General features: G+C 45.1%; 1 protein-coding gene across 1 annotated transcript in view; it reads left to right on the top strand.

The window, feature by feature from the left end:
* YARS2 (tyrosyl-tRNA synthetase 2) overlaps window positions 1–24,082 on the top strand; it is a 95,526-nt gene extending 71,444 nt beyond the window's left edge. The window contains exon 5 of the mRNA XM_069228234.1: window positions 23,592–24,082. Within this exon, the coding sequence (XP_069084335.1) occupies window positions 23,592–23,775 (184 nt within the window). The 3' untranslated portion in view covers window positions 23,776–24,082. The remainder of the gene's footprint in view (window positions 1–23,591) is intronic.
* The last annotated feature ends 1,255 nt before the right edge of the window (window positions 24,083–25,337 follow it).

The following is a 25,337-nucleotide window of genomic DNA, read 5'->3' as shown; positions in this document are numbered from 1 at the left end:
CAGGCAACTTTTGGGCATCTCTCACATAGGCTATACAGGACTGCTATAATGTGTTGAAATTTGTGGCATGCTCAAAACTGGACATGAGCGATTTCATTGCCTAGAATAGTGGTTCCCATACTTTTTTGACCTGTGGCTCCTTTAACCTATTGGCCGTGGCTCCCCATTATGTTACTTGGTTTGCCAGGTGGTGGTTATTAAGCCCTACTCAGGAGTACTTTCACTTCTCTTCCTGAAAACAACTGGAATGAAGCCAATGAAGGTATTAACTATAGATGTAACAAAATAAAAATATAGCATTTAGATTACATGTGATTACATTGTGAATCACCCACACTTTGGTTAAATCAAGAGGTACATGAAACAAATATTTTAGTTACTATGTTAATAAGTGGGATGTGGTGAGATAGCTGATCTGTCACTCCAAAAGCTAAGACCAGGAAAAGTAAGTATTGTATCCACAATATTATCTGTGGTTGAATGTCTTTCAGGCCCTGCACCTTGACGATTGTCATTGGTGACGCTTCGTTGCTGAATCTGACGTTGGCCACTGTGCGTCTGTGGGCAAATTTACATAAATATATTGGTAAGGGGTCCAGAGCGCAGACCGGTCAAATGAGGAGCGCTAGAGAGCTGCAGCCGGAATTGGTAGAAAATGGCGCTTTATTGGTTCCCATCCTGCAAACTCTGCAGCAGCCTCCGAAAATAAATAAATATGTATATATAGTCTTTTCGGAGTCACTGGATCGAGTGACTCCTCCTCTCCAGTGCGCATGGGCATCAACTCCATTGTTAGATTGTTTTCTTTCCGTGGTCAGGTTTGGATGTGTTTCCTCTCGCTCCGAGATTTCGATTCGGAAAACCTCAGAAAACCTTCTTATTCGTCGGTATTGTTTCGATCGCGTTTCCCATCTAGTATCGAACTGGTAGTACCATCCGGAACTTTCATTTTCGCACTTCGGGGCGCGGGCGCCCGACTCAGGCCTGTTCGGGCCAACCGCGTGGGAGCTCGATGGATCGGACTCCATTTCTGCCCTCTGCGCTACACGAAGTACTCCTATACAGACCAACACTTGGTTTGTAATGTGTGCCTTTCTCCAGACCATCGGGAGGAAGATTGTGACTCCTGTCTAACATTTAGATCAAAGAAGACCCTCCGAGATCTCAGAGCCCGAAATGGCGGAAAAAAGCAGCGAACATCTTGACGTCATGGAGGAAGAGCAGGCGCAGACAGTAGTCTCCATCTGAGACACAGACTCTGAACAGGAATCAGAAGACGACAGACCCATCACAGTTAGCCAGCATGTGAGTACGTCTGCCCCTACACCCCTGCACAAAAAACATTCAAAGGCCTTGGGTACACCACTGACCCTAAAAAAGTGTTGGCGACTGTCCTTCGGGTCGCGCCGAAAAAGGTCATTCCTCTGTCCATTTCGGAGTCGAGCAGATCTGGTAAAAGCACCATTTCAGACTCCAGTAAAAGACCCCATTCCTCGGAGTTGAAAATTCGGCAGTCGAGCCGAGACCTCAGATTACTTTTTCGGGACCGAAAAAACTACACACCTCGGAGCCAAAAAAATCCTCATATATAGAGGAACCAGGACTTTCCAAAAAATTAAGACAGGTTACAAGGCCACTCATTGAATCTCATAAGGCTTCTGAGGAGGAGCCTGAAATTGAACCAATATTACAGGTTATGGATGAGAGACAGTCCAGAATCCATATTCATAAGGAGACAGGAAGAATCATCATTGCATCTCCTTTAAAAACCAAAAGAAAGCTGGCTTTCCAAGAGGAACTAGACTCTGCAACAACCAGCAAAGGTGCAAAAACAAAAGGAGAAGCCACTACATCTCCATACTTCTCTTCCTCAATCCCCACAGCTCTCTTTCTCACCTCCGAATAGCCCACCACCAGTGCCTTCTCCAACACATTCTTTATATTCACATGGAGATACAGCAGACCCATGGGACCTCTATGACCCTGATCCCATCCCGGACAATGATCCAGACATCAAAACCTTCTCCAGAAGACACCACTGCATACACCCAAGTAATATCTAGGGCAGCAGCTTTTCATGGAGTAACCATGCATTCTGAACCACTAGAAGAAGACTTTTTATTTAATACACTGTCGTCTTCTCATCCCAGGTACCAGTGTCTCCCAATGTTACCAGGAATGGTTAAACATGCAGACCAAATTTTTAATGAACCGGTAAAAGCTAGGATTATCACCCCTAGAATTGATAAGAAGTATAAGCCTGCCCCTACTGACACAGATTACATCATTCATCAGGTCCCTCCAGACTCAGTAGTAGTCAGTGCAGCAAGAAAGAGGGCAAACAGACAGTCATCAGGAGACGCACTGCCTCCTGATAAGGAGAGTAGAAAATCTGATGCAGCTGGGAAAAGGGTTGCTACACAAGCAGCAAATCAGTGGAGAATTGCAAATTCTCAGGCACTTCTAGCCAGGTATGACAGGGACCATTGGGACGAAATGCAAGATATTATACAGCGTCTCCCAAAGGAGCATCAAAAAGAGCACAACAAGTGGTGGAAGAGGGACACACTATCAGCAATAATCAAATAAGATCTGCCCTCGATGCTGCTGATACAGCTGCAAGGAGTGTAAATACCGCCATAACAATTAGAAGCATGCATGGCTGCGCTCCTCTGGTTTTAAACCAAAAATTAAACAGGCAGTACTTAATATGCCTTCCGACAAAAAGCACCTCTTTGGCCCAGAAGTAGACACCACTATTGAGAAACTGAGGAAGGACTCAGATACTGTGAAAGCAATGGGCGCTTTATACACCACCCCATACAGAGGCTCCTTTCGCAGACCACAGTTTAGACGAGGCTTCATGCCACAATCCTCAAATGCTTCCACCTCCCAAACAAAGCAGGGACAACAAACCCAATATCAACGAGGTGGGTTTAGAGGATCCTATAGAGGTCAATATTTCAGGAATAGAGGTAAATTCCAAACCTCTAAATAGACAACAACACAACCTAAACAGTGACTTCCTTCCCTCCCTTCCATTCCACACCTCTCCTGTGGGGGGAAGACTACAGCAATTCCACCCTCATTGGCAAAATATCACCACAGGCAATTGGACATTATCAATTATCTGCAATGGCTATTGCCTAGAATTAATCTCCACCCCTCCAAACATTCCACCACAAAATCACAAATTGTCCCCAGAACATACTCTTCTGTTACAAGAGGTACAATTTCTGCTATTAAAACAAGCAATAGAATTAGTTGCACATTCTCAACAAGGTACCGGGAGTATACTCACTATACTTCCTGAGTCCCAAAAAAGACGGCACCCTCAGGCCCCTCAATCTACACATCCTGTCAGAGCACTTTCACATGGTAACTCTGCAAGATGTTATTACACTATTACAATAACAAGATTACATGACTGCTCTAGATCTCAAGGATGTGTATTTCCACATACCCATCCATCCAGCTCACATAAAATACCTCAGGTTTGTCATAGCAGGAAAACACTACCAGTTCAAGGTGTTGCCATTTGGCATAACAGCTCCAAGGGTCTTCACAAAGTGTCTAGCAGTAGTAGCACCCTACTTAAAAAGACAACACATCCATGTCTTTCGATATCTAGACAATTGGCTAATAAAATCAAGCAATCTTACACAATGCCAACAACACACTTGTTATGTCATAGAAACATTGCACACCCTAGGGTTCACTCTAAACTACCAAAAGTCACACCTTCAACCAGCACAGGTACAACCTTACCTAGGTGCTATCCTAAATACTCAACTAGCCCTAGCTTATCCAAATATACAAAGGATACAAGCTTTCCAAAATCTCATACAGCCAAATCAACAATACACTGTTAGATTTATCATGAAGATTCTAGGAATGATGGCATCTTGCATATAAACCTACTACTAGACGATGCTACGCAAACAAGTGGAAAATATTTGTCTACTACTGTCGATCTAAAAACACTGATCCACTTACAGCATCTATACAAGATATTTTATCCTATTTACTTCATCTGCAAAAATCAACTTTGGCTTTGTCATCCACCAAGATACACCTTACTGCAATATCTGCATACTTACAGACTATTCAACATACTTCTCTTTTCAGAGTTCCTGTTATTAAAGCCTTCATGGAAGGTTTAAAACATATTATTCCACCTAGAACACCACCTGTTCCATCGTGGAATTTAAATATCGTACTTACCAGACTCATGGGAGCACAACCACCTTTTGAACCCATGCACTCTTGTCAAATTCAGTTTTTTACATGGAAGGTCGCCTTCCTTGTAGCTATTACTTCTTTAAGAAGCATTAGTGAACTACAAGCATTCACTCTTGAAAAATTAGAACAAATCCAAAATTTCTACCAAAAGTAGTATCTCCATTTCACATCAACCAAACTGGAATTGCCAGTCTTTTCTCCTCAGCCAGACTCTGGCAGAAAGAGCTCTCCATACCCTAGATCTCAAAAGAGCTCCTATGTACTATACAGACAGAACTAAAGATTTTAGGAAAACAAAGCAACTTTTCATTGCTTTCCAACAACCACATACAGGCAATCCTATATCAAACCAAGGTTAAGCAAGATGGATTGTTAGATGCATACAGACATGCTATATTAAAGCAAAAAGATAACTTTTGATAACTCCTAAAGCACATTCTACACGAAATAAAGGTGCATCAGTGGCATTTTTAGGAAACGTACCAATGGTTGATATATGTAAACCAGCTGCATGGTCAACTTCCCATACATTTACAAAACACTACTGTGTTGATGTTTTCTCAAAGCAATAAGCCACTGTAGGCCAGGCTGTCTTAAGAAAATTATTTCAAACAACTTCAACTCCTACAGGCTAGCCACCGCTTTTTGGGATGAATAACTGCTTTTTAGTCTATGCATAGCATATGTATCTGCAGCTACACAAGCCATCGACGGAAAATGTCACTTACCCAGTGTACATCTGTTTGTGGCATGTGGTGCTGCAGATTCACATGCACCCTCCCCGGAAGTCTGTAGTCATTTAAGTTTTACATTTGTACATATGTATATACATTTACATTTGCATGGACATCTTTGTATTTCTATACTCTCTCTCCTTCCTTCATCCTCTGCGGGAAAACAATCTAACAATGGAGTCGATGCCCATGCGCACTGGAACCGAGAGGAGTCAATCGATCCTGTGACTCCAAAAAGACTTCTTAGAAGAAAAACAACTTGTAACACTCCGAGCCCAACACTAGATGCCGGAAGAGCTATGCATAGCATGTGTATCTGCAGCATATATATTTTCCCGGTATAATTGACCACTGTTAAATACCAGATAAACTGTGTTACCATGAAAGATGCTACTCTGAAGGGAACATTGTGTTCATGTTTTCTTTACTTTGTCAATATTTCTTCACAAATTACACAGTTTGTGATAGCAAACTGTATTTTCTTTTACATCTTAAACATTCTTCGTACATGGTGCTATGATCTCAAACGAAGAGAAAATGACAAACTTCCTTTACATTTAGAGTCAAAAAAAGTAATCCAGCAGCTCTGCAGTCCTGGAAGAAGCTACTGGATTATCATCAAGAAAGAGAAGAAAGAAAACGTACAATAGACAACAGTGCCCACTAGCGTTTATTGCCCAGCATCAAACCTAGTGTTATAACTAATCACATTTGAAGCCGTTTGCAGTTCTGTTAATATATGATGCAGCTCGGGATTGAGGTGCATTGTGAAAGCGTGATTGATAATGCTGTACGGCACACAGATTGTGAACTGCTAGCCTAGGATGTGCCATGGAAATCAGTGTGGCTCTCCGTGGATGTGGGCCACAGGCTTCTGTGGGGATGCCAATTCACCTTTAATGGGCAAGCCTTTTGACAGATCTTGCCTTTTTTTGGGAATAAAGCAGACTCTGCCATTGAGCGTTTTTAAAGAGAGCAAGGCTACAGCATATACCTTGTGTCTGTCTGCTTCTAAAAGGCAACGCCATCTGTAATTTTGACCTTTTACTGGCTACTGAAGGAGTTTCCCTGTCGGTCAACGCAAAGCCCCTTCTGCAGGACACCAGGCTTTTCAGTCTTTTTGTGGCCGAGGCTGCTGTTCTCACAGGCCACGAGAACGGAGGTGGCAACAACGACTGATTATTCTCTCGCCCGTCCAACTGGCTGCAACCCCCAAAACCGCTTTAGTGTGTCCTTGCTGGCACACACCCATCCTATCAGAGGCAGGATCTGATATTTCCTCCAGGAGTGGCAAGCCATCACAGCAGACTAGTGAGTCCTATTAATTGTCTGCTGGGATTATGCCTTTCCCTTATGTTCTACACCACCACTCCTCACAGCACCTTCAGAGCAGGTGCCAGAGGACCATCTATCTTGTGGCAGGAAGTGCAGGCACTTTTGACCAAAGGGGTATGGCCTTGTTACTCATGCTACTACCTTGTGCTGAAGATGGACTGATCCCATGTAGGAAGTTGGCTCTGTATGTGCTATTTCAATGTAAGGAATAGCATGCACAGAGTCCAAGGGTTCCCCTTAGAGGTAAGATAGTGGCAAAAAGAGATAATACTAATGCTCTATTTTGTGGTAGTGTGGTCGAGCAGTAGGCTTATCCAAGGAGTAGTGTTAAGCATTTGTTGTACATACACACAGGCAATAAATGAGGAACACACACTCAGAGACAAATCCAAGCCAATAGGTTTTGTTATAGAAAAATATATTTTCTTAGTTTATTTTAAGAACCACAGGTTTAATTTCTACATGTAATATCTCATTTGAAAGGTATTGCAGGTAAGTACTTTAGGAACTTTGAATCATTACATTAGCATGTATACTTTTTACATAAAACACAATAAGCTGTTTTAAAAGTGGACACTTAGTGCAATTTTCACAGTTCCTGGGGAGGTAAGTTTTTGTCAGGTAAGTAAATCACTTACAAGTCTCAGGTTTGGGTCCAAGGTAGCCCACCGTTGGGGGTTCAAAGCAACCCCAAAGTTACCACACCAGCAGCTCAGGGCCGGTCAGGTGCAGAGGTCAAAGAGGTGCCCAAACGCATAGGCTTCAATGGAGAGAAGGGGGTGCCCCGGTTCCGGTCTGCCAGCAGGTAAGTACCCGTGTCTTCGGAGGGCAGACCAGGGGGGTTTTGTAGGGCACCGGGGGGGACACAAGTCCACACAAAAAGTACACCCTCAGCGGCACTGGGGCGGCCGGGTGCAGTGTAGAAACAAGCGTCGGGTTTTCAATGGAAATCAATGAGAGATCAAGGGATCTCTTCAGCGTTGCAGGCAGGCAAGGGGGGGGCTCCTCGGGGTAGCCACCACCTGGGCAAGGGAGAGGGCTTCCTGGGGGTCACTCCTGCACAGGAGTTCCGTTCCTTTAGGTGCTGGGGGCTGCGGGTGCAGGGTCTTTTCCAGCCGTCGGGAGATGGAGTTCAGGCAGTCGCGGTCAGGGGGAGCCTCGGGATTCCCTCTGCAGGCGTCGCTGTGGGGGCCCAGGGGGGACAACTTTGGTTACTAACGGACTCCGAGTCGCCGGAGGGTCCTCCCTGAGGTGTTGGTTCTCCACCAGTCGAGTCGGGGTCGCCGGGTGCAGTGTTGCAAGTCTCACGCTTCTTGCGGGGAGTTGCAGGGGTCTTTAAATCTGCTCCTTGAAACAAAGTCGCAGTTCTTTTTGGAGCAGTACCGCTGTCCTCGGGAGTTTCTTGGTCTCTTGGAAGCAGGGCAGTCCTCTGAGGATTCAGAGGTCGCTGGTCCTGGAGAAAGCGTCGCTGGAGCAGGGTTCTTTAGAAGGCAGGAGACAGGCCGGTAGGACTGGGGCCAAAGCAGTTGGTGTCTTCTTTCTTCTTCTGCAGGGGTTTTCAGCTCAGCAGTCTTCTTCTTCGGTAAGTTGCAGGAATCTAAATTCTTAGGTTCAGGAGAGCCCTTAAATACTAAATTTAAGGGCGTGTTTAGGTCTGGGGGGTTAGTAGCCAATGGCTACTAGCCCTGAGGGTGGGTACACCCTCTTTGTGCCTCCTCCCAAGGGGAGGGGGGTCACATTCCTATCCCTATTGGGGGAATCCTCCTTCTACAAGATGGAGGATTTCTAAAAGTCAGAGTCACCTCAGCTCAGGACACCTTAGGGGCTGTCCTGACTGGCCAGTGACTCCTCCTTGTTTTTCTCATTATCTCTCCTGGACTTGCCGCCAAAAGTGGGGCTGTGTCCAGGGGGCGGGCATCTCCACTTGCTGGAGTGCCCTGGGGCATTGTAACACGAAGCTTGAGCCTTTGAAGCTCACTGCTAGGTGTTACAGTTCCTGCAGGGGGGAGGTGTGAAGCACCTCCACCCAGAGCAGGCTTTGTTTCTGTCCTCAGAGATCACAAAGGCTCTCACCGCATGAGGTCAGACACTCGTCTCTCAGCAGCAGGCTGGCACAGACCAGTCAGTCCTGCACTGAACAATTGGGTAAAATACAGGGGGTATCTCTAAGATGCCCTCTGTCTGCATTTTTTAATAAATCCAACACTGGCATCAGTGTGGGTTTATTATTCTGAGAAGTTTCATACTAAACTTCCCAGTATTCAGTGTAGCCATTGTGGAGCTGTGGAGTTCGTTTTTGACAGACTCCCAGACCATATATTCTTATGGCTACCCTGCACTTACAATGTCTAAGGTTTTGCTTAGACACTGTAGGGGCATAGTGCTCATGCACCTATGCCCTCACCTGTGGTATAGTGCACCCTGCCTTAGGGCTGTAAGGCCTACTAGAGGGGTGACTTACCTATGCCACAGGCAGTGGGAGGTTGGCATGGCACCCTGCGGGGAGTGCCATGTCGACTTAGTCATTTTCTCCCCACCAGCAAACACAAGCTGGCAAGCAGTGTGTCTGTGCTGAGTGAGGGGTCCCTAGGGTGGCATAAGACATGCTGCAGCCCTTAGAGACCTTCCCTGGCATCAGGGCCCTTGGTACCAGGAGTACCAGTTACAAGGGACTTACCTAGGTGCCAGGGTTGTGCCAATTGTGGAAACAATGGTACATTTTAGGTGAAAGAACACTGGTGCTGGGGCCTGGTTAGCAGGGTCCCAGCACACTTCTCAGTCAAGTCAGCATCAGTATCAAGCAAAAAGTGGGGGGTAACTGCAACAGGGAGCCATTTCTTTACATCCCATCATCCTATTTTAGATATTCTGCCTCTTAAAGCCTTCTTGCAAAAGGACAAAGTTGTGATGCTTACACTAACCTAGGTCCTCTCTCCTCTGGATCCTGGGGACTGGATTGAGGTGCTGGACATGCAGCTGCTCTTTTTCACATCCTCATCATACAGGCGTATGTGCTACCCGTGGCTCCTGGTGACCAGAAGCATTTTAAGATTCTCAGTGCTCCCCTTTGGGCTCACTAGCCTCCCTCGAAAATGATGGTGGTGGTTTCAGCACTACTACAGAGGTACCAGTTTTCACCTACCTTGATGACTGGCTGTTGAAGACTTTTTGCCACCGCTGAGAACGCACAATGCCAGCATTTCTTCACCTATAGTTTCCAGAACAATTCTGTCGGAGACACTTTCCGACTAGAGTGTAGTGCAGGACTCCATGCTTTCCAGCCACTGCCTCCCCTGCCCTGAGTTCTAAAGAAGATCCGGTACAACCGGGCCCAGGTCATCCTAGTGGCACCAGTTTGGGAAAGAAGAGTGTGGTACTCAGGATTCCTGGATATGACTGTTTCTCTTCTGATCAAGCTGCCACATCAGAGGATCTTCTATAACAACATCAGGGCAAAGTATTGCACAAGGTTCTGTACACTTTGCATCTCTGTGCTTGGAGATTGAGTAGAGCCAGTTGACCTCCTTCAGTCTGCACCCGGAGGTCATTGATGTCATCTTGGAGGTGAGGCACTAAATCAGTGTTTGCTAGCTGTTGGGACAAATTGGTGGATTGGTGTGGCACACAACAAATGGACCCTTTACAAAGTTTAAGTTTTGCCTGTTTGTTCTGTCCTTAGCCCAGCAAGGATTTGCCTTGGCCACTGTTAAGGGCTACTTGTCAACTCTTTTGGCCTTCTTTCGGTTGCTGGAGCAGATTTCATTTAAATCACCAGTTGTGATGAGGTTTTTGAAAAGTTTGCAACATTTGTTCCTACCAAAACACTTTGTGATGCCCCAGTAGAACTTTATTTTAGCCCTCAAATTCTTGATGTGCACCCCCTTTGAGCTGTTGCACAGCTGTCCTTTGAGACGTCTGACCTTAAAGGCAGTCTTTCTCATTGCCATAACATCAGCAAGATTTGTGAGTGAATTTCAGGCTCTCTATGTAAATCCATCTTACACCACCTTTTTAACCGATAGGTTGGTTTTGAGGATCAGAGCTCCCTATCTACTGAACATGGTTACTTATTTTTCACGTCCGTAAAACCATCACCCTTCCAGTGTTCTTTGCACCACCTCATCTCTCCAAGTAGGAAGACAGACTCCTTTATTTGGATCCTAAAATTGTACCAAGGACCACCCAGTGGATGATCCTGTCTTTGTACTGCTCTACACTTCTTTGCTCAGGAAAACCTTACAAACACAAACCATCTCCCAATGGGTTGTTCTCTTCATAAAGATCTGCTACATGCTGGAAAAAAGCAACCTCCAGAAGGCATATGGGCTCATTCCACCAAGGTCAAAGCTGCTACCACTGCATTGGCATGCAGAATGCCTGTCCTGGACATGTCATTTGCGCTTTGGTGTACACATTCACAAAGCACTCGACAGTCCGATGTGACGAGAGGGGCATTTTGCTGCTTAGTCCTGCAGGACCTCTTGGACTCAGCTAGTTCACATTCCCACTACCTGTGGACATATGGTTATGGTATCTGTTCATAAGTGAGGACTCTGTGGTTAGAAGTACCCATCAGAAAAGCAAGTAACTTACTTTCTATAACTATAATCGTTACCAACCGTCTTAATTACCAGTTCTGTGAACTGAATAAACAAGTTACTTACCTTTGGTAACACCTTATCTGGTAGAAACTATATCTAGCTGCAGATTCCTTACCTTAGAATTATCCCAGGCATCAGACTGGATCCAGGAGAATTTTCGTGAGCAGTATCCCTGCACGCCGGTAACAAGACCCTGAAGAACAAGTTACTTACCTTCAGTAACACCTTTTCTGGTGGATACACTAGCTACCTGTGGATTTCTCACCTAAAGAATTTTTCCCTCGCGCCACCTTTCAACGGAAATTTTCTTCTAGCTCTGCACGATGACGTCACAATTGCCCGACTCCACGCGAAAGTTCGGTCGAAAGCTGGCACGAGGGGAAAATTCTTTAGGTGAGGAATCCACAAGTAGTTGTATCCATCAGAACGCCCTTTTTGAAACCTCCTATTGTACATAGTCTCTTGAAAGGTGTAGTTCAACTAACCCTCCCCTTTCAAGAATCTATGTACAGTAGGATATTTGAAAAGAGAGGGTTGATCAGTTAATCTGAGGAATACAGAGATAGCAGAAAGATAACCTTTAGGAGTGCTCAGAGCAGTTTTTTGACATTACCACACATTCCTTCACCACACGTTTTTACAACGCAGATTTTACAATGCATACCACTACCACGCATTTACATTCACTGACATGTAAATTACCTTCACCATGCAATCCACTACCACACATAATTTTACCATGCTTACTGTTACAGAAAAATCCAGCCAGTCTAACACTACCACCTACTGTTAAAAAATTATACATTCATTCTTAATACATTGTTAACAAAATATATATTTTAAAAAATACCTTTCTGTCAATGACCGGTTTGCCACTATTTTAAAATGCCATTTTTGGGGGGAGACCCCCGAACTACTTTCCACATACGCGCCAATACATATATGCATTGTAAAGACCATATGTGGCAAAGATTTGCATAGTAATTGTGATGTGTAATAATTGCATTTTGTGGGAAAGGCTGTTTCCCCCGCTTTTAGCAGAGCCCTGCTGGGTAAGAGACAGAATGCATAGAAGAACATGAGAAAGAGGGGTAGAAAGGGGATCAACATTTCTGTTGGAACACCAAGTTACAGATTTTTTCTAATGGCAGTTGTATACCGTCTTGGTGGAGAAATGTCTGTCTGTCTGCCAAGATAACCTCACAGTCTTCAGGAGTAAGGTCAAAAGCTGCCGCTGCTCAATCTCCATGCAAAAAAGTTGAGACTGGACAGGTTTGTGTGGCGAACCTTCCCCTGCTGCTGTGATAGACGGTCCTCCTGAAGGGGAAGTCTGATTGGAAGATCTATTGTCTGTAGCTAAGGATAACAGAGTCTCTGTTCCTAATCTGGTACCACAAGGATGACTTGGGCCCAGTTGTTCTTGGTCGTCTTGAAAACTCTGGGCAGGAGGTGGTATAGAAAGAAAGGCGTACAGGAGGCCTGAGCTCCACTCTAGGCAAAAAGTGTCACTGTCCAAGAGCTGCCTTGGAAACTCCAGGGTGCAAAACTTCTGACACTGCCCATTCACAGCGGAGGCAAATAGATCTAAGCACTGCTGAAAGAGACCTTGTACTACCTTCGGATGGAGATGGTATTTGTGATCTGCTAAGCATCTGCAGCTGAGTTTGTCTGCCCTGGCATTTAGAAAACTTGCCAGGTGTTGAACCACCAGGGAAATGACCTGATGTTCCAGACCTGTCCAGAAATGCAGGGCCTCTCGACATAAGTTCGATGACCCCACCTCGCCCTGTTTATTGCAGTACCACAGGACAGTGGTGGTGTCCGTGAACACCTGCACCAGCCTCCTATTGATGGAAGGTAGGAAGGCCTTCAATGCTAGTAGGATTGTCCACAACTATTGCAGATTGATGTGGAGTCCAGATTCTGCCTGAGACCAGAGTCTTCTGATCACCACCTCTCCCAGATGGCCACAGTATCCAAGGAGTGACGCATCTGTCAATTCTAAGCTAGTAGTTCATAGCCAGGCGTAGTGCCTAAGGGCTGCTGTTGATGAAACCGCTCTGCCTACTGAGTCGGTCATGTTGAGTCCACATCGAATTGTGAACTTTGCTGGATCCCTCCGATCTGCTACCACGTGGAAAAGCACAGCCCGGGTCTCCTCTGGGACTGTAGGAAGCACTTGCACAACTGTATTCCTCCGAGTGTGGCAGTAATGGCCCAAAAGGCATGTGGGGTTCAGACTACAATGCCAGGCTGGCGGAAGATAATATGTTTCTATCTGGAGGAGCGGTAAGGAACCTGCCAACGTTGACATGGGAGGTGAAAACCTGGACTGCCAAACTCTAAGGGGTGGGTGGGGTGTTGTGCGATGAAACATGTGTCCCCTGTAGTGGGGCAATGAAGATGGGCAGTTGTCCTGTTCACCAGAGACCCTGTGTTGGGTTCGGACTGGGTACCCAAAAGGACATCTGTGAGAGCTTTGTTAAATGGGAGGAGCGGTTCAGATGGTGAAACACTTGGCTGAAGCACCTCTGTCAAGACATTACTCTTAATCGCCACTGAGGGCAACTGAAGGTTGAGGACCTTTGCAGCCCTATGCACCACCATCACAAAAGATGCTTGCTCCTCTGTAGCCATAGTAGGGGGAGAAAGTGTGCTAGCATTGGGGGAAGTATCAAGGTCACTGGCTTCACCCATTTCCTCACACCAGTCCATGTCATGTTTAAAGGCTGGAGTTCAGGGTTCAGTGCCCCCCTTCCCATTCCTTCCTGAGGCCAGGCCTAGAGGAATAGGGCTCAGGATCCGTTGTGGAGGCAAGGCTCCCGATGGTGCGGAATACGGGGTGAAGCAATGCCCCTCCAGCTCAGTGTTTGGGATGAAAATGGGGATGGCGCAGCGATGGGTGCTGGAGGTGCTGGTAGCGTTGGCATCAGGACCAGCGACAGGGAAGGTTGAGGTGGTACGACTGGTGCCAGTCCAGATCCAGGACTGGATACTTCAAGCCCTATTGGCACTGAGGCTGGAGCTGCCAGCGCAGGATCAGCAGTGGCCCCTGCTGACCCAGTGGAGCCTGAAGGCACGCTGGAGGGATTGGCCCAACCAAGTATGGCGCGCATGGTGTCCTAAAGTTCTTTAAGTTGGGTGAGATTTGCTCTGGCTCCTGGGAACCTTGGGAAGCACAGAGTTGGCCCAGGTGCAGGCTCACCCGCTGAGCGAGGCCTAGAATGCAGACACTACCACGTCTCGGCCGTCTGATGCAGAGAATTTTAATCACACACAGACTTCTTCTTCATCTTATGCTTGGTCTTACCCAAGTGCCCCGATGATTTCACATGGGACTGCTTCTGACTGATCCTGTGACCTTCCTCTCAAATGGTACCTTGACCAGTGCTGAGTCGCACAACGGGGTGCCAGTAGCTTCGGGTTCATCGATCAGCAGTTAGAGCACAACTTCATGTCCTGGTCGAGGCACTACAGGCACACAAGCTGTCCTTCCTAAATGACATTCTTTTATAAATAAATAAAATTAAAAAACAAACAAAAAAAAAAACAGAAAAAAAAAGCTCAGTGCTCCCTGGCACAGAAAGAAAAGAACTGATGTCAGCGCTCCTGTGTGGAACCTACGTTGGTATTGCGAATGTCAATTCAGGGGCAGACGACACCAAAGACACACAAAGAGCCTATCGACACAACCTATCGGTCTGCAGGGGTTCTGCAGGGGTTCTGCTCACGAACACTCTTCTGACTTCAGTCTGACACCTGGGATAATTCTAAATTGGGGAATCTGCAACTTTAAGTCTCTATCAGATTATTTTTTCCATCCAAATAGGTCCCAATGTAGAGATCTGTGCACTGATCATACCAATTTGCTGATGGCTTCTGCGTCTGAGGGCGTGGACAGCCTAGAAGCAAGAGACTACCACACGCATGGGTGGTGCTTCTATGTGGCTCGCTTGTGTCTTCTGGAGCTCAACAATGTTGCTGCTATGCCACACAACACCACCTAGAAGCTCGCAGGATAACTGCTCTGAACGTTTCCTGATCCAGTTTGATGCCTGAAGATCTTTCACAAGGTGAGTAATATGCAGGTTCGATGGCATCTGTCGCTGTAGATACGCATGTTCTGCAATAGCTCGCCATCTGGTGTTGGGCCGGAGTGTTACAAGTTGTTTTTCTTCGAAGAAGTCTTTCGAGTCACGGGACCGAGTGACTCCTCCTTTTGTCTCCATTGCGCATGGGCGTCGACTCCATCTTCGATTGTTTTTTTTCCGCCATCGGGTTCGGACGTGTTCCTGTCGCTCCGAGTTTCGGAACAGAAAAAATAGTTAATTTCGGAAGATTTTCGTCGGTATTGTTGCGTTCGGGATCGGCGTACTTACATTCAACACCGCATCGAAGATCGAAGAGCTCCGGTGCCCTTCGGGGTAGTTTTTCGATCCTCCGTCGGGGCCTGGTCGGCCCGACCGCGTGCTGAGGAACGCCGATGGAACGGACCCCTTTCCGTTTCTGCCCCAAATGCCACAATAAATACCCCTACACAGACCAACACTTGGTCTGCAACCTGTGCCTGTCACCTGAGCACAGCGAAGACACCTGCGAGGCCTGTCGTGCGTTCCGGTCCCGAAAAACACTCCGAGACCGTCGAGCCAGAAGACTTCAAATGGCGTCCGCACCGACAGCCCGACGGGAGTTCGAGGAACAGGAAGAGGAAGGTACCTTCTCGATCCAAGACTCAGACTCCGAAGGATTCGACGATACACAAACCGTGAGTAAGACGTCGAAAACCACACAAAGAAACATTTACAAGGCCCAGGGGACGCCACTGCCACCAGGCCATGGCTCAACCCATAAAATCGGTGACCGACCGTCGGCACCGAAAAAGGCCCAAACGGTGCCGAGATCGTCCGACTCCGGTCGAGACACCGGCACGCAGCCTTCTCGGGACCGAGAAAGTGCTGGAGACAAGCCTCGACACCGAGATGCCGGTGTGGACACGGCTCGACGCCGAGACAGCGGCACCGAAACAGATCGACGCCGAGAGGTTTCGGCCCCGAAAAGGAAAAAAGTCACCTCGGAGCCGAAAAAACACGCAGACAAAGTTTCGATGCCGAAACAAACTGCAAGCGACCCAGCTTCAGGCTCTTATACAGAAGAGCACTCGCTAACCTCCCAAATGCAGAAGCATAGGTTTGAGGAAGAGCTACAAGCAACTGATGCGGACCATACGCAAAAGCGTATCTTCATTCAGCAGGGGACAGGGAAAATAAGCACCCTTCCCCCCATTAGGAGAAAGAGAAGGTTGGAGTTCCAGACGGAACAAGCACCACAACCAAAAGTGGTGAAAAGAGTTACACCACCACCCTCTCCTCCGCCCGTGATTAACGTTTCACCAGCACAAACGCCATCACACTCCCCAGCTCACACCACCATGAGCCAGGGTGACCAAGACCAGGACGCATGGGACCTATACGACGCCCCAGTGTCAGATAACAGCCCAGAGGCATACCCTACAAAACCATCTCCACCAGAAGACAGCACCGCGTACTCTCAGGTGGTGGCTAGAGCAGCACAATTTCACAACGTAAGCCTCCACTCAGAACAGGTCGAGGATGATTTCTTGTTCAACACACTCTCCTCCACCCACAGCTCCTACCAAAGCCTGCCTATGCTCCCTGGTATGCTCCGGCACGCAAAAGACATATTTAAGGACCCGGTCAAAAGTAGGGCAATCACACCAAGGGTGGAAAAAAAGTATAAGCCGCCTCCTACGGACCCGGCTTTCATCACAACACAGCTGCCACCAGACTCTGTTGTTGTAGGAGCAGCTAGAAAAAGGGCCAACTCTCACACATCTGGAGATGCACCACCCCCAGATAAAGAAAGCCGCAAGTTTGATGCAGCTGGTAAGAGAGTCGCAGCACAAGCTGCAAACCAGTGGCGCATCGCGAACTCCCAGGCACTACTTGCGCGCTATGACAGAGCCCACTGGGACGAGATGCAACATCTCATTGAACATCTGCCCAAAGACTTCCAAAATAGGGCAAAACAATTGGTTGAGGAGGGACAGGCCATCTCCAACAACCAGATCCGCTCCTCCATGGACGCTGCAGATACAGCTGCACGGACAATTAATACATCTATAACTATCAGAAGGCATGCATGGCTCCGAACGTCTGGATTTAAACCAGAGATTCAACAAGCAGTTCTCAATATGCCTTTTAATGAAAAAGAACTGTTCGGTCCAGAAGTGGACACAGCAATTGAGAAACTCAAAAAAGATACGGACACTGCCAAAGCCATGGGCGCACTCTACTCCCCGCAGAGCAGAGGGAATTACAGCTCATTCCGTAAAACGCCCTTTCGAGGGGGGTTTCGGGGTCAAAGCACACAAGCCAGCACCTCACAAGCCACACCGTCCAGTTACCAAGGACAGTATAGAGGAGGTTTTCGGGGACAATATAGAGGAGGGCAATTCCCTAGAAATAGAGGAAGATTCCAAAGCCCCAAAACCCCTACTACTAAACAGTGACTCACATGTCACTCACCCCCTACACACAACACCAGTGGGGGGACGAATAGGTCATTATTACAGAGCATGGGAGAAAATCACTACAGACACTTGAGTTCTAGCAATTATCCAACATGGTTACTGCATAGAATTTCTACAGTTCCCTCCAAACATACCACCAAAAGCACAAAATTTAACAACACACCATTCCAATCTCCTAGAGATAGAAGTGCAGGCACTATTGCAAAAGAATGCAATCGAATTAGTGCCAAACACACAAATAAACACAGGAGTTTACTCACTGTACTTTCTGATACCAAAGAAGGACAAAACACTGAGACCAATCCTAGACCTCAGAGTAGTCAACACTTTCATCAAATCAGACCACTTCCACATGGTCACACTACAAGAAGTATTGCCATTGCTAAAGCTGCACGACTACATGGCAACTTTAGACCTCAAGGATGCTTATTTCCATATACCAATACACCCATCGCACAGGAAATACCTAAGGTTTGTATTCAAAGGAATACATTACCAATTCAAGGTACTGCCTTTCGGATTAACAACCGCACCAAGAGTCTTTACCAAATGTCTAGCGGTAGTCGCTGCACACATCAGAAGACAGCAAATACATGTGTTCCCATATCTAGACGACTGGCTAATCAAGGCCCATTCGTTAATAGAGTGCTCAAATCACACGAATCATATCATACAAACCCTCTTCAAACTAGGGTTCACCGTCAATTTCACAAAATCCAAAATTCTGCCACGCAAGGTACAACAATACCTGGGAGCCATAATAGACACATCAAAAGGAGTAGCCACTCCAAGTCCACAAAGAATTCAAAATTTCAACACCATCATACAACGCATGTATCCAACACAAAAGATACAAGCAAAGATGGTATTACAACTCCTAGGCATGATGTCATCATGCATAGCCATTGTCCCAAACGCAAGACTGCACATGAGGCCCTTACAACAATGCCTAGCATCACAGTGGTCTCAAGCACAGGGTCACCTTCTAGATCTGGTGTTAATAGACCGCCAAACTTACCTCTCGCTTCTGTGGTGGAACAACATAAATTTAAACAAGGGGCGGCCTTTCCAAGACCCAGTGCCACAATACGTAATAACAACAGATGCTTCCATGACAGGGTGGGGAGCACACCTCGATCAACACAGCATACAAGGACAATGGAACGTACATCAAACAAAACTGCATATCAATCACCTAGAACTTCTTGCAGTTTTTCAAGCACTAAAAGCTTTCCAACCAATAATAGTTCACAAATACATTCTCGTCAAAACAGACAACATGACAACAATGTATTATCTAAACAAGCAGGGAGGGACGCACTCCACGCAGTTAAGCCTGTTAGCACAAAAAATTTGGCATTGGGCAATTCACAACCAAATTCGCCTAATTGCACAGTTTATACCAGGGATACAAAATCAACTCGCAGACAATCTCTCTCGAGATCACCAACAGGTCCACGAATGGGAAATTCACCCCCAAATACTGAACACTTATTTCAAACTCTGGGGAACACCTCAGATAGACTTGTTTGCGACAAGGGAGAACGCAAAATGCCAAAACTTCGCATCCAGATACCCACACAAACAATCCCAAGGCAATGCCCTATGGATGAACTGGTCAGGGATATTTGCTTACGCTTTTCCTCCTCTCCCTCTCCTTCCTTACCTGGTAAACAAACTCAGTCAAAGCAAACTCAAACTCATATTGATAGCACCAACTTGGGCAAGGCAACCCTGGTACACAACGCTGCTAGACCTATCAGTGGTACCCTGCATCAAATTGCCCAACAGGCCAGATCTGTTGACACAGCACAACCAAAAGATCAGACACCCAGATCCAGCATCGCTGAATCTAGCAATCTGGCTCCTGAAATCCTAGAATTCGGGCACTTACAACTTACCCAAGAATGTATGGAAGTCATAAAACAAGCAAGAAGGCCATCCACCAGGCACTGCTATGCAAGTAAATGGAAGAGGTTTGTTTGCTACTGCCATATTAATCAAATACAACCATTACACACAACTCCAGAACATGTAGTGGGTTACTTGCTTCACTTACAAAAATCTAACCTAGCTTTCTCTTCCATTAAGATTCACCTTGCAGCAATATCTGCATACCTGCAGACTACCTATTCAACTTCCCTATATAAAATACCAGTCATTAAAGCATTCATGGAGGGCCTTAGGAGAATTATACCACCAAGAACACTACCTGTTCCTTCATGGAACCTAAATGTTGTCCTAACTAGACTTATGGGTCCACCTTTTGAACCCATGCACTCCTGCGACATACAGTTCCTAACCTGGAAGGTGGCATTTCTCATCGCCATTACTTCCCTGAGAAGAGTAAGCGAGATTCAGGCGTTTACTATACAGGAACCTTTTATACAACTACACAAAAATAAAGTCGTCCTAAGGACCAATCCTAAATTTTTGCCAAAGGTTATTTCACCGTTCCATCTAAATCAAACAGTGGAACTTCCGGTGTTCTTTCCACAGCCAGATACCGTAGCTGAAAGGGCACTACATACATTAGATGTCAAAAGAGCATTAATGTATTACATTGACAGAACAAATAACATCAGAAAGACTAAACAACTCTTTATTGCATTTCAAAAACCTCATGCAGGAAACCCAATTTCAAAACAAGGTATAGCCAGATGGATAGTTAAATGCATCCAAATCTGCTACCTTAAAGCTAAACGACAGCTGCCCATTACACCAAGGGCACACTCAACCAGAAAGAAAGGTGCTACCATGGCCTTTCTAGGAAACATCCCAATGCAAGAAATATGTAAGGCAGCCACATGGTCTACGCCTCACACATTCACCAAGCATTACTGTGTAGACGTGTTATCCGCACAACAAGCCACAGTAGGTCAAGCTGTATTAAGGACATTATTTCAGACTACTTCCACTCCTACAGGCTGATCCACCGCTTTTGGGGAAATAACTGCTTACTAGTCTATTGCAGAACATGCGTATCTACAGCGACAGATGCCATCGAACTGAAAATGTCACTTACCCAGTGTACATCTGTTCGTGGCATCAGTCGCAGTAGATTCGCATGTGCCCACCCGCCTCCCCGGGAGCCTGTAGCAGTTTGGAAGTTACCTTCAATTATTTATATATGTATCATCTCAACCTTAAATAAGTGCATACTTAGTCACTCCATTGCATGGGCACTATTACTACAATTCAACTCCTACCTCACCCTCTGCGGGGAAAAACAATCGAAGATGGAGTCGACGCCCATGCGCAATGGAGACAAAAGGAGGAGTCACTCGGTCCCGTGACTCGAAAGACTTCTTCGAAGAAAAACAACTTGTAACACTCCGGCCCAACACCAGATGGCGAGCTATTGCAGAACATGCGAATCTACTGCGACTGATGCCACGAACAGATGTACACTGGGTAAGTGACATTTTCATTATTGTGTCTGTCATAAAGGCTGTTACTGAAGGTAAGTAACTTGCTCAATAGGGCCATTAAGGTTACTGTTATGTCTGTTTTTGTTCTGGATTCTGAACTTTTCGATGGTCAGTGATTTAGAGCATGCAAATTTAGGACCAATACCAGTGCTGGGAAACTGTAGAGACAAGTATACCTTGCCAGATGACATTAAGTGGTGGAAAGTTCTAGCACAGTGTGTCTCAGTAGTGTAGCCTCTGGGCTGGCCTCAGATATGTATCCTTGCACATCTGGTCACCACAGTTTAGTTCCACAGTCTTTTCCTTCAGTTATGTTAAGAACATTGTATTACTTTGAATGCACCCAGGGCTCCCAAAAGTTAGTCTCTAAGGAGTGAGAGTGAAATTCCTTTACCTACTTACAAACACATTGCATGACTGCTCACAATAGTGTAGATTAGGGACCTTTGGCTTGGAGGAGTATAGGCATCTCGGCTTGCTTGCTGCTATGAGCCCTGTTAATGGGTCCTGTCTCCCAGTAGCTGCTGTAGTACTCATCTGTGGTTGGCACGTATGAAAGAGTATGTTTGCAGGCTATATCCCAGTATTCACAAGGTTGATTTTAAGGCTAAACTCCCCTAATGGAGGACATCCACCCTCTGGCTGGACTAGTGTACATTAGGGTGGATTAGCCTGACCAAGTGCCACAGGGGCAGCCCCATATCACTGCGCCACAATCCACTACAAAGATTCTCACAACTTTACACACATCTATTCTGTTGATCCATGGAACCCCCTACTTTATTTCTCACACTTTGTCTGTCAACACTGTCTTATTACTTCAAAAACAGGATTTGTATGGCTGTGTTAAGCAGAGCAGGTTTTGCCTCTTCAAATCTCTCAACCTGATTTCTTATTTTCTGTAAACTAGATTATACATATCAGTAATATAAAAAAGCAATTAAGAGCTAGAAAACCAACCACAACTTCTTGACATCCCCTATAGGCAAATTGTGACTATTTTTTAATGTGGAGAATCCTGGAAAGTATTTAATCCAAACACACTTTCTTAGGGCACCTTTGAATTGTTTGTGCATGTTTTCTTGGTTATACATTGGACATTATAATCTCTCATGAATGTCCCAGCCTTACAAGAAGCGTGAAGATTGCACACCTTTCTCATAACCTTTTTCTTACAGAATACTTGTTTATAACATATTTGAAATAATGGACAGTGAACTGCATATGTCGCTGTCAACCTATGAACTTGGTTTTGCTGTAATAACATTTCAATTGGTGCACAATTTTGTTTTGTGCCTGGAGCTGTTGTGCCTTTCACGTAAACCAGAAAACTATTGTTTTATTAAAGAGGGAGCGGAATTTAAGAGATTTTGGGGAAGATGTGCTAAAATCTAGTGCAGCGCAGAAACCAAAGATGCAGTGCTGCGTTGTGCTCGGAGGTGAGAGCACAACAGCACAATATCTTAGACCTGGCACTGCTGCTCTGTTCCTCAGCATTGCACTCATTTAGGTTTCGTAGCCCCACATACACACACCTTTGCATCATAATACAAAGATGTGATGGCTAGAATAGGTTCTGAACTAGAGTGCATCATTCTAGTACAAAACAATTATACTAAGAAATGGTTTGGCATTTTAAAACATTGTATGCGTGCTGTACAGTGTAGCACACGTACGTGTGGGGAAATAGAAACGTTTATGCAAGTTACCAGCTACCTTGAGGATGTTTATAATTATTTTTTTGGGGCACAAAACTCTGTCTACAAATTTAAGTAGATAGGGCGTTGTGTCAAAAACCATGGCTGGTAGTGTGGAAGTCCCCATGTACCACCCTTGGTACAAAACACTACTTTGCCTTACTTTTAGGCAACCTTGCAGAGCCCAAACGTTTTGCAAAGGACAGTACAAATTAACACTTTGTGTCTATTTTGGACTTTACACCAGCACAAAATGTTGTTTAATACACCCCTTGGAATGTTATTGCTATGCTTTGCCACTGATCATCAAATGTTTGTCACATAAAGCTCAGTGTTGAGTTCTATGGTTCACTTCTGGTTTGCTGGTACCCTATATTGTTTTGTAATAGAAATTGCAGAAAGGTTTATACATAGTGGTATTGATATCATTTCTTCTGGTGGGCAGATGTGAAAGTGTAACTTTCACTTAACCATCTGACCTTCAAAAAATACGAGTTAAGGCTGCGTTTTTGTCATCTTGCATTAAACACCCATTTACCTTGTAAGAATTCTTGGTAGCCTGCCTCTTCTGTACCAGAGCGACATGTTGGTGTGAATTTGTACTGCAAACATTATGAATTTAATCACAGCAAAGTGCTCCACTGTCCCTTCACTCATCAGAAGCTCATTCGTAAGTTCAGTATCTGGAAAAGCTGTCACATGAATACAGTAAACTGAGTTCTGTTCTTGTAATGACGTAAGCCATCCTCTCCAGTCTAGTTTTACATTACCCAAGTAAAGCAGATTGAAACTGCACTTTGACAATCAACAGAGGAATAGTAAATGCAGCCATTCCCGCGTTCTGTTTGTCTGGAAAAGTGGTCTGAATTCCGTTTAAATTTCCTAATGATTTTTCTGTTGATGCTTCTGAATGAGCCTTGTGTATATTATTGTGTATTTTACTATTTAAGACATCTGCTGCCCAATGTTGTGTTTAAGATTATTTTCCTATTTGTGTCTAGGTATGAGATTATTACAAACGGAGGAGTTAATATAAACCACAGAAGAGTCACTAATCCAGAAGAAGTTCTTGTTGCTGGACAGCATATCCTCAAAAACGGACTCTCGCTGCTTAGGATTGGAAAGAGAAACTTCTATATTGTTAAATGGCTTCAGCTGGGAGACAGTGAAAGGATATTGAATTGATAAATGAGTTTGGACTCTTCAAACTGTCAGAAAGAACATTTCCATTCCAGTAGTCAGTAAATAACATAATGCTTTGAAGCATAGCACGTCTTGCCAGTTAACTGTTTCACATGGGGTGAGTTATTCCTACTACCACCAAGACCAAGGAAATTGATACCCTGTGAAGGATTCAAGGCACAACTCTTCATGTCATCACTGATACATTTTGATCCTGCAGTTTTTATTTGTAATCGGGAGACCTGCATAAAAGAAGGCTGTCCTGAACAATCCTTTTTTCCTGTTTCTAAATAAAGCTTCAGAAATACCATTTACTGTTAACCATTTTGAGTCCGCTGCAACTTGATGGGCCTTCGAGTTGAAATATTACACTCCTGTTCCAAATAGGTGGGTCGCACTTGTGACCTGTGATTCTGAGGTCTGATGGTGCACTGAGGCAACAGTTGTATAGGCCTCACATTTGAACTGGGATTTGGTCGGGGTGCCTTGCAAGTTCTGTTGTGTTCTGCCCATGCTGCAAGCGGTTGGGTTTTATACGTGAAGAAGTCATCTGTTATTAAAATCAAAACAAAAATAGCACATTCAAATACATCACGTTTTAACATCGTAACCAGATACAACACATTTTTATGTCATTTAATATTAACCACACATACTATTGCAATGTTCTGATTTAACTATTTACAGTTTATTAAATACATGCTTTAAAAAAACTTAGCCCATTCCAAAATGGCGTTTGTAGTTTCATTCTAATATACTATTTATTAACAAGCATTGGCAAAGCCAATAGGTCTTGCCTATGCGAGATATATTGGTTTTGCAATTGATTTTAACTATGTTGCAAATGGCTGAAAGTGATGCAAAAAAGCTGTATGACACAGCCAGTGTCTGCATTATACCTCTATTTTTGTTTTCAGTTATGCTGCACTGAAGCCAACGCTGCAGTATAGTATGGCTAAAAAAAAAAAATGACAAAGCCAATAGATCTAACATAGGCGAGACCTATTGGCTTTGCCAATGCTTTGTATGGAATGCCAAATGGTATGTTATAAATATTCATATATTGTTTACAACAGCTGAAGTGCTTTTGTTTTAGAATGGAGAATGCCCTTGCCATGTTGATACTGGGTCCAGACTGAGACACATTTTAGAACCATACAGAAACTGTGAAAATGTGCCATGTAAATGCGCTGAATGTAACATAAGTTGTAGGTAGACAGAAAAGTCCAATAGGTTACAGCTTTTATTACAGTGATTCTTCAGGCTACATGTTACTTTGGGTGCAATGGTTACAAAAGAATACAAAAAACACTCCTGACTGCTTGTTTAGTAGTAAAATTTAGCAATATTCGGTGTTCAGTGGGTTTCCTAGAGCTTTTGGCCCCTGTGCCACTGCACCATTCAAATCTTGGCCTCCTAGTGCCTGCAAGGTAACTGCATTTGTGACTGCTTGTTCAGTGGCAAGATACAGCAATAATTGGTGCTCGGTGGGGTTCCTAGTGTTTTGGGGGCCGGTGCCACTGAACCTGCTGCACCATTCATATTGTGGCCACGTAGTGCCTGCA

Source organism: Pleurodeles waltl, chromosome 4_1 (genome assembly GCF_031143425.1).
Source record: "Pleurodeles waltl isolate 20211129_DDA chromosome 4_1, aPleWal1.hap1.20221129, whole genome shotgun sequence".
Taxonomy (NCBI): domain Eukaryota; kingdom Metazoa; phylum Chordata; class Amphibia; order Caudata; family Salamandridae; genus Pleurodeles; species Pleurodeles waltl.
The sequence above is the reverse complement of the archived record's forward strand: the minus strand, read 5'-3'. Positions and strand labels throughout refer to the sequence as shown.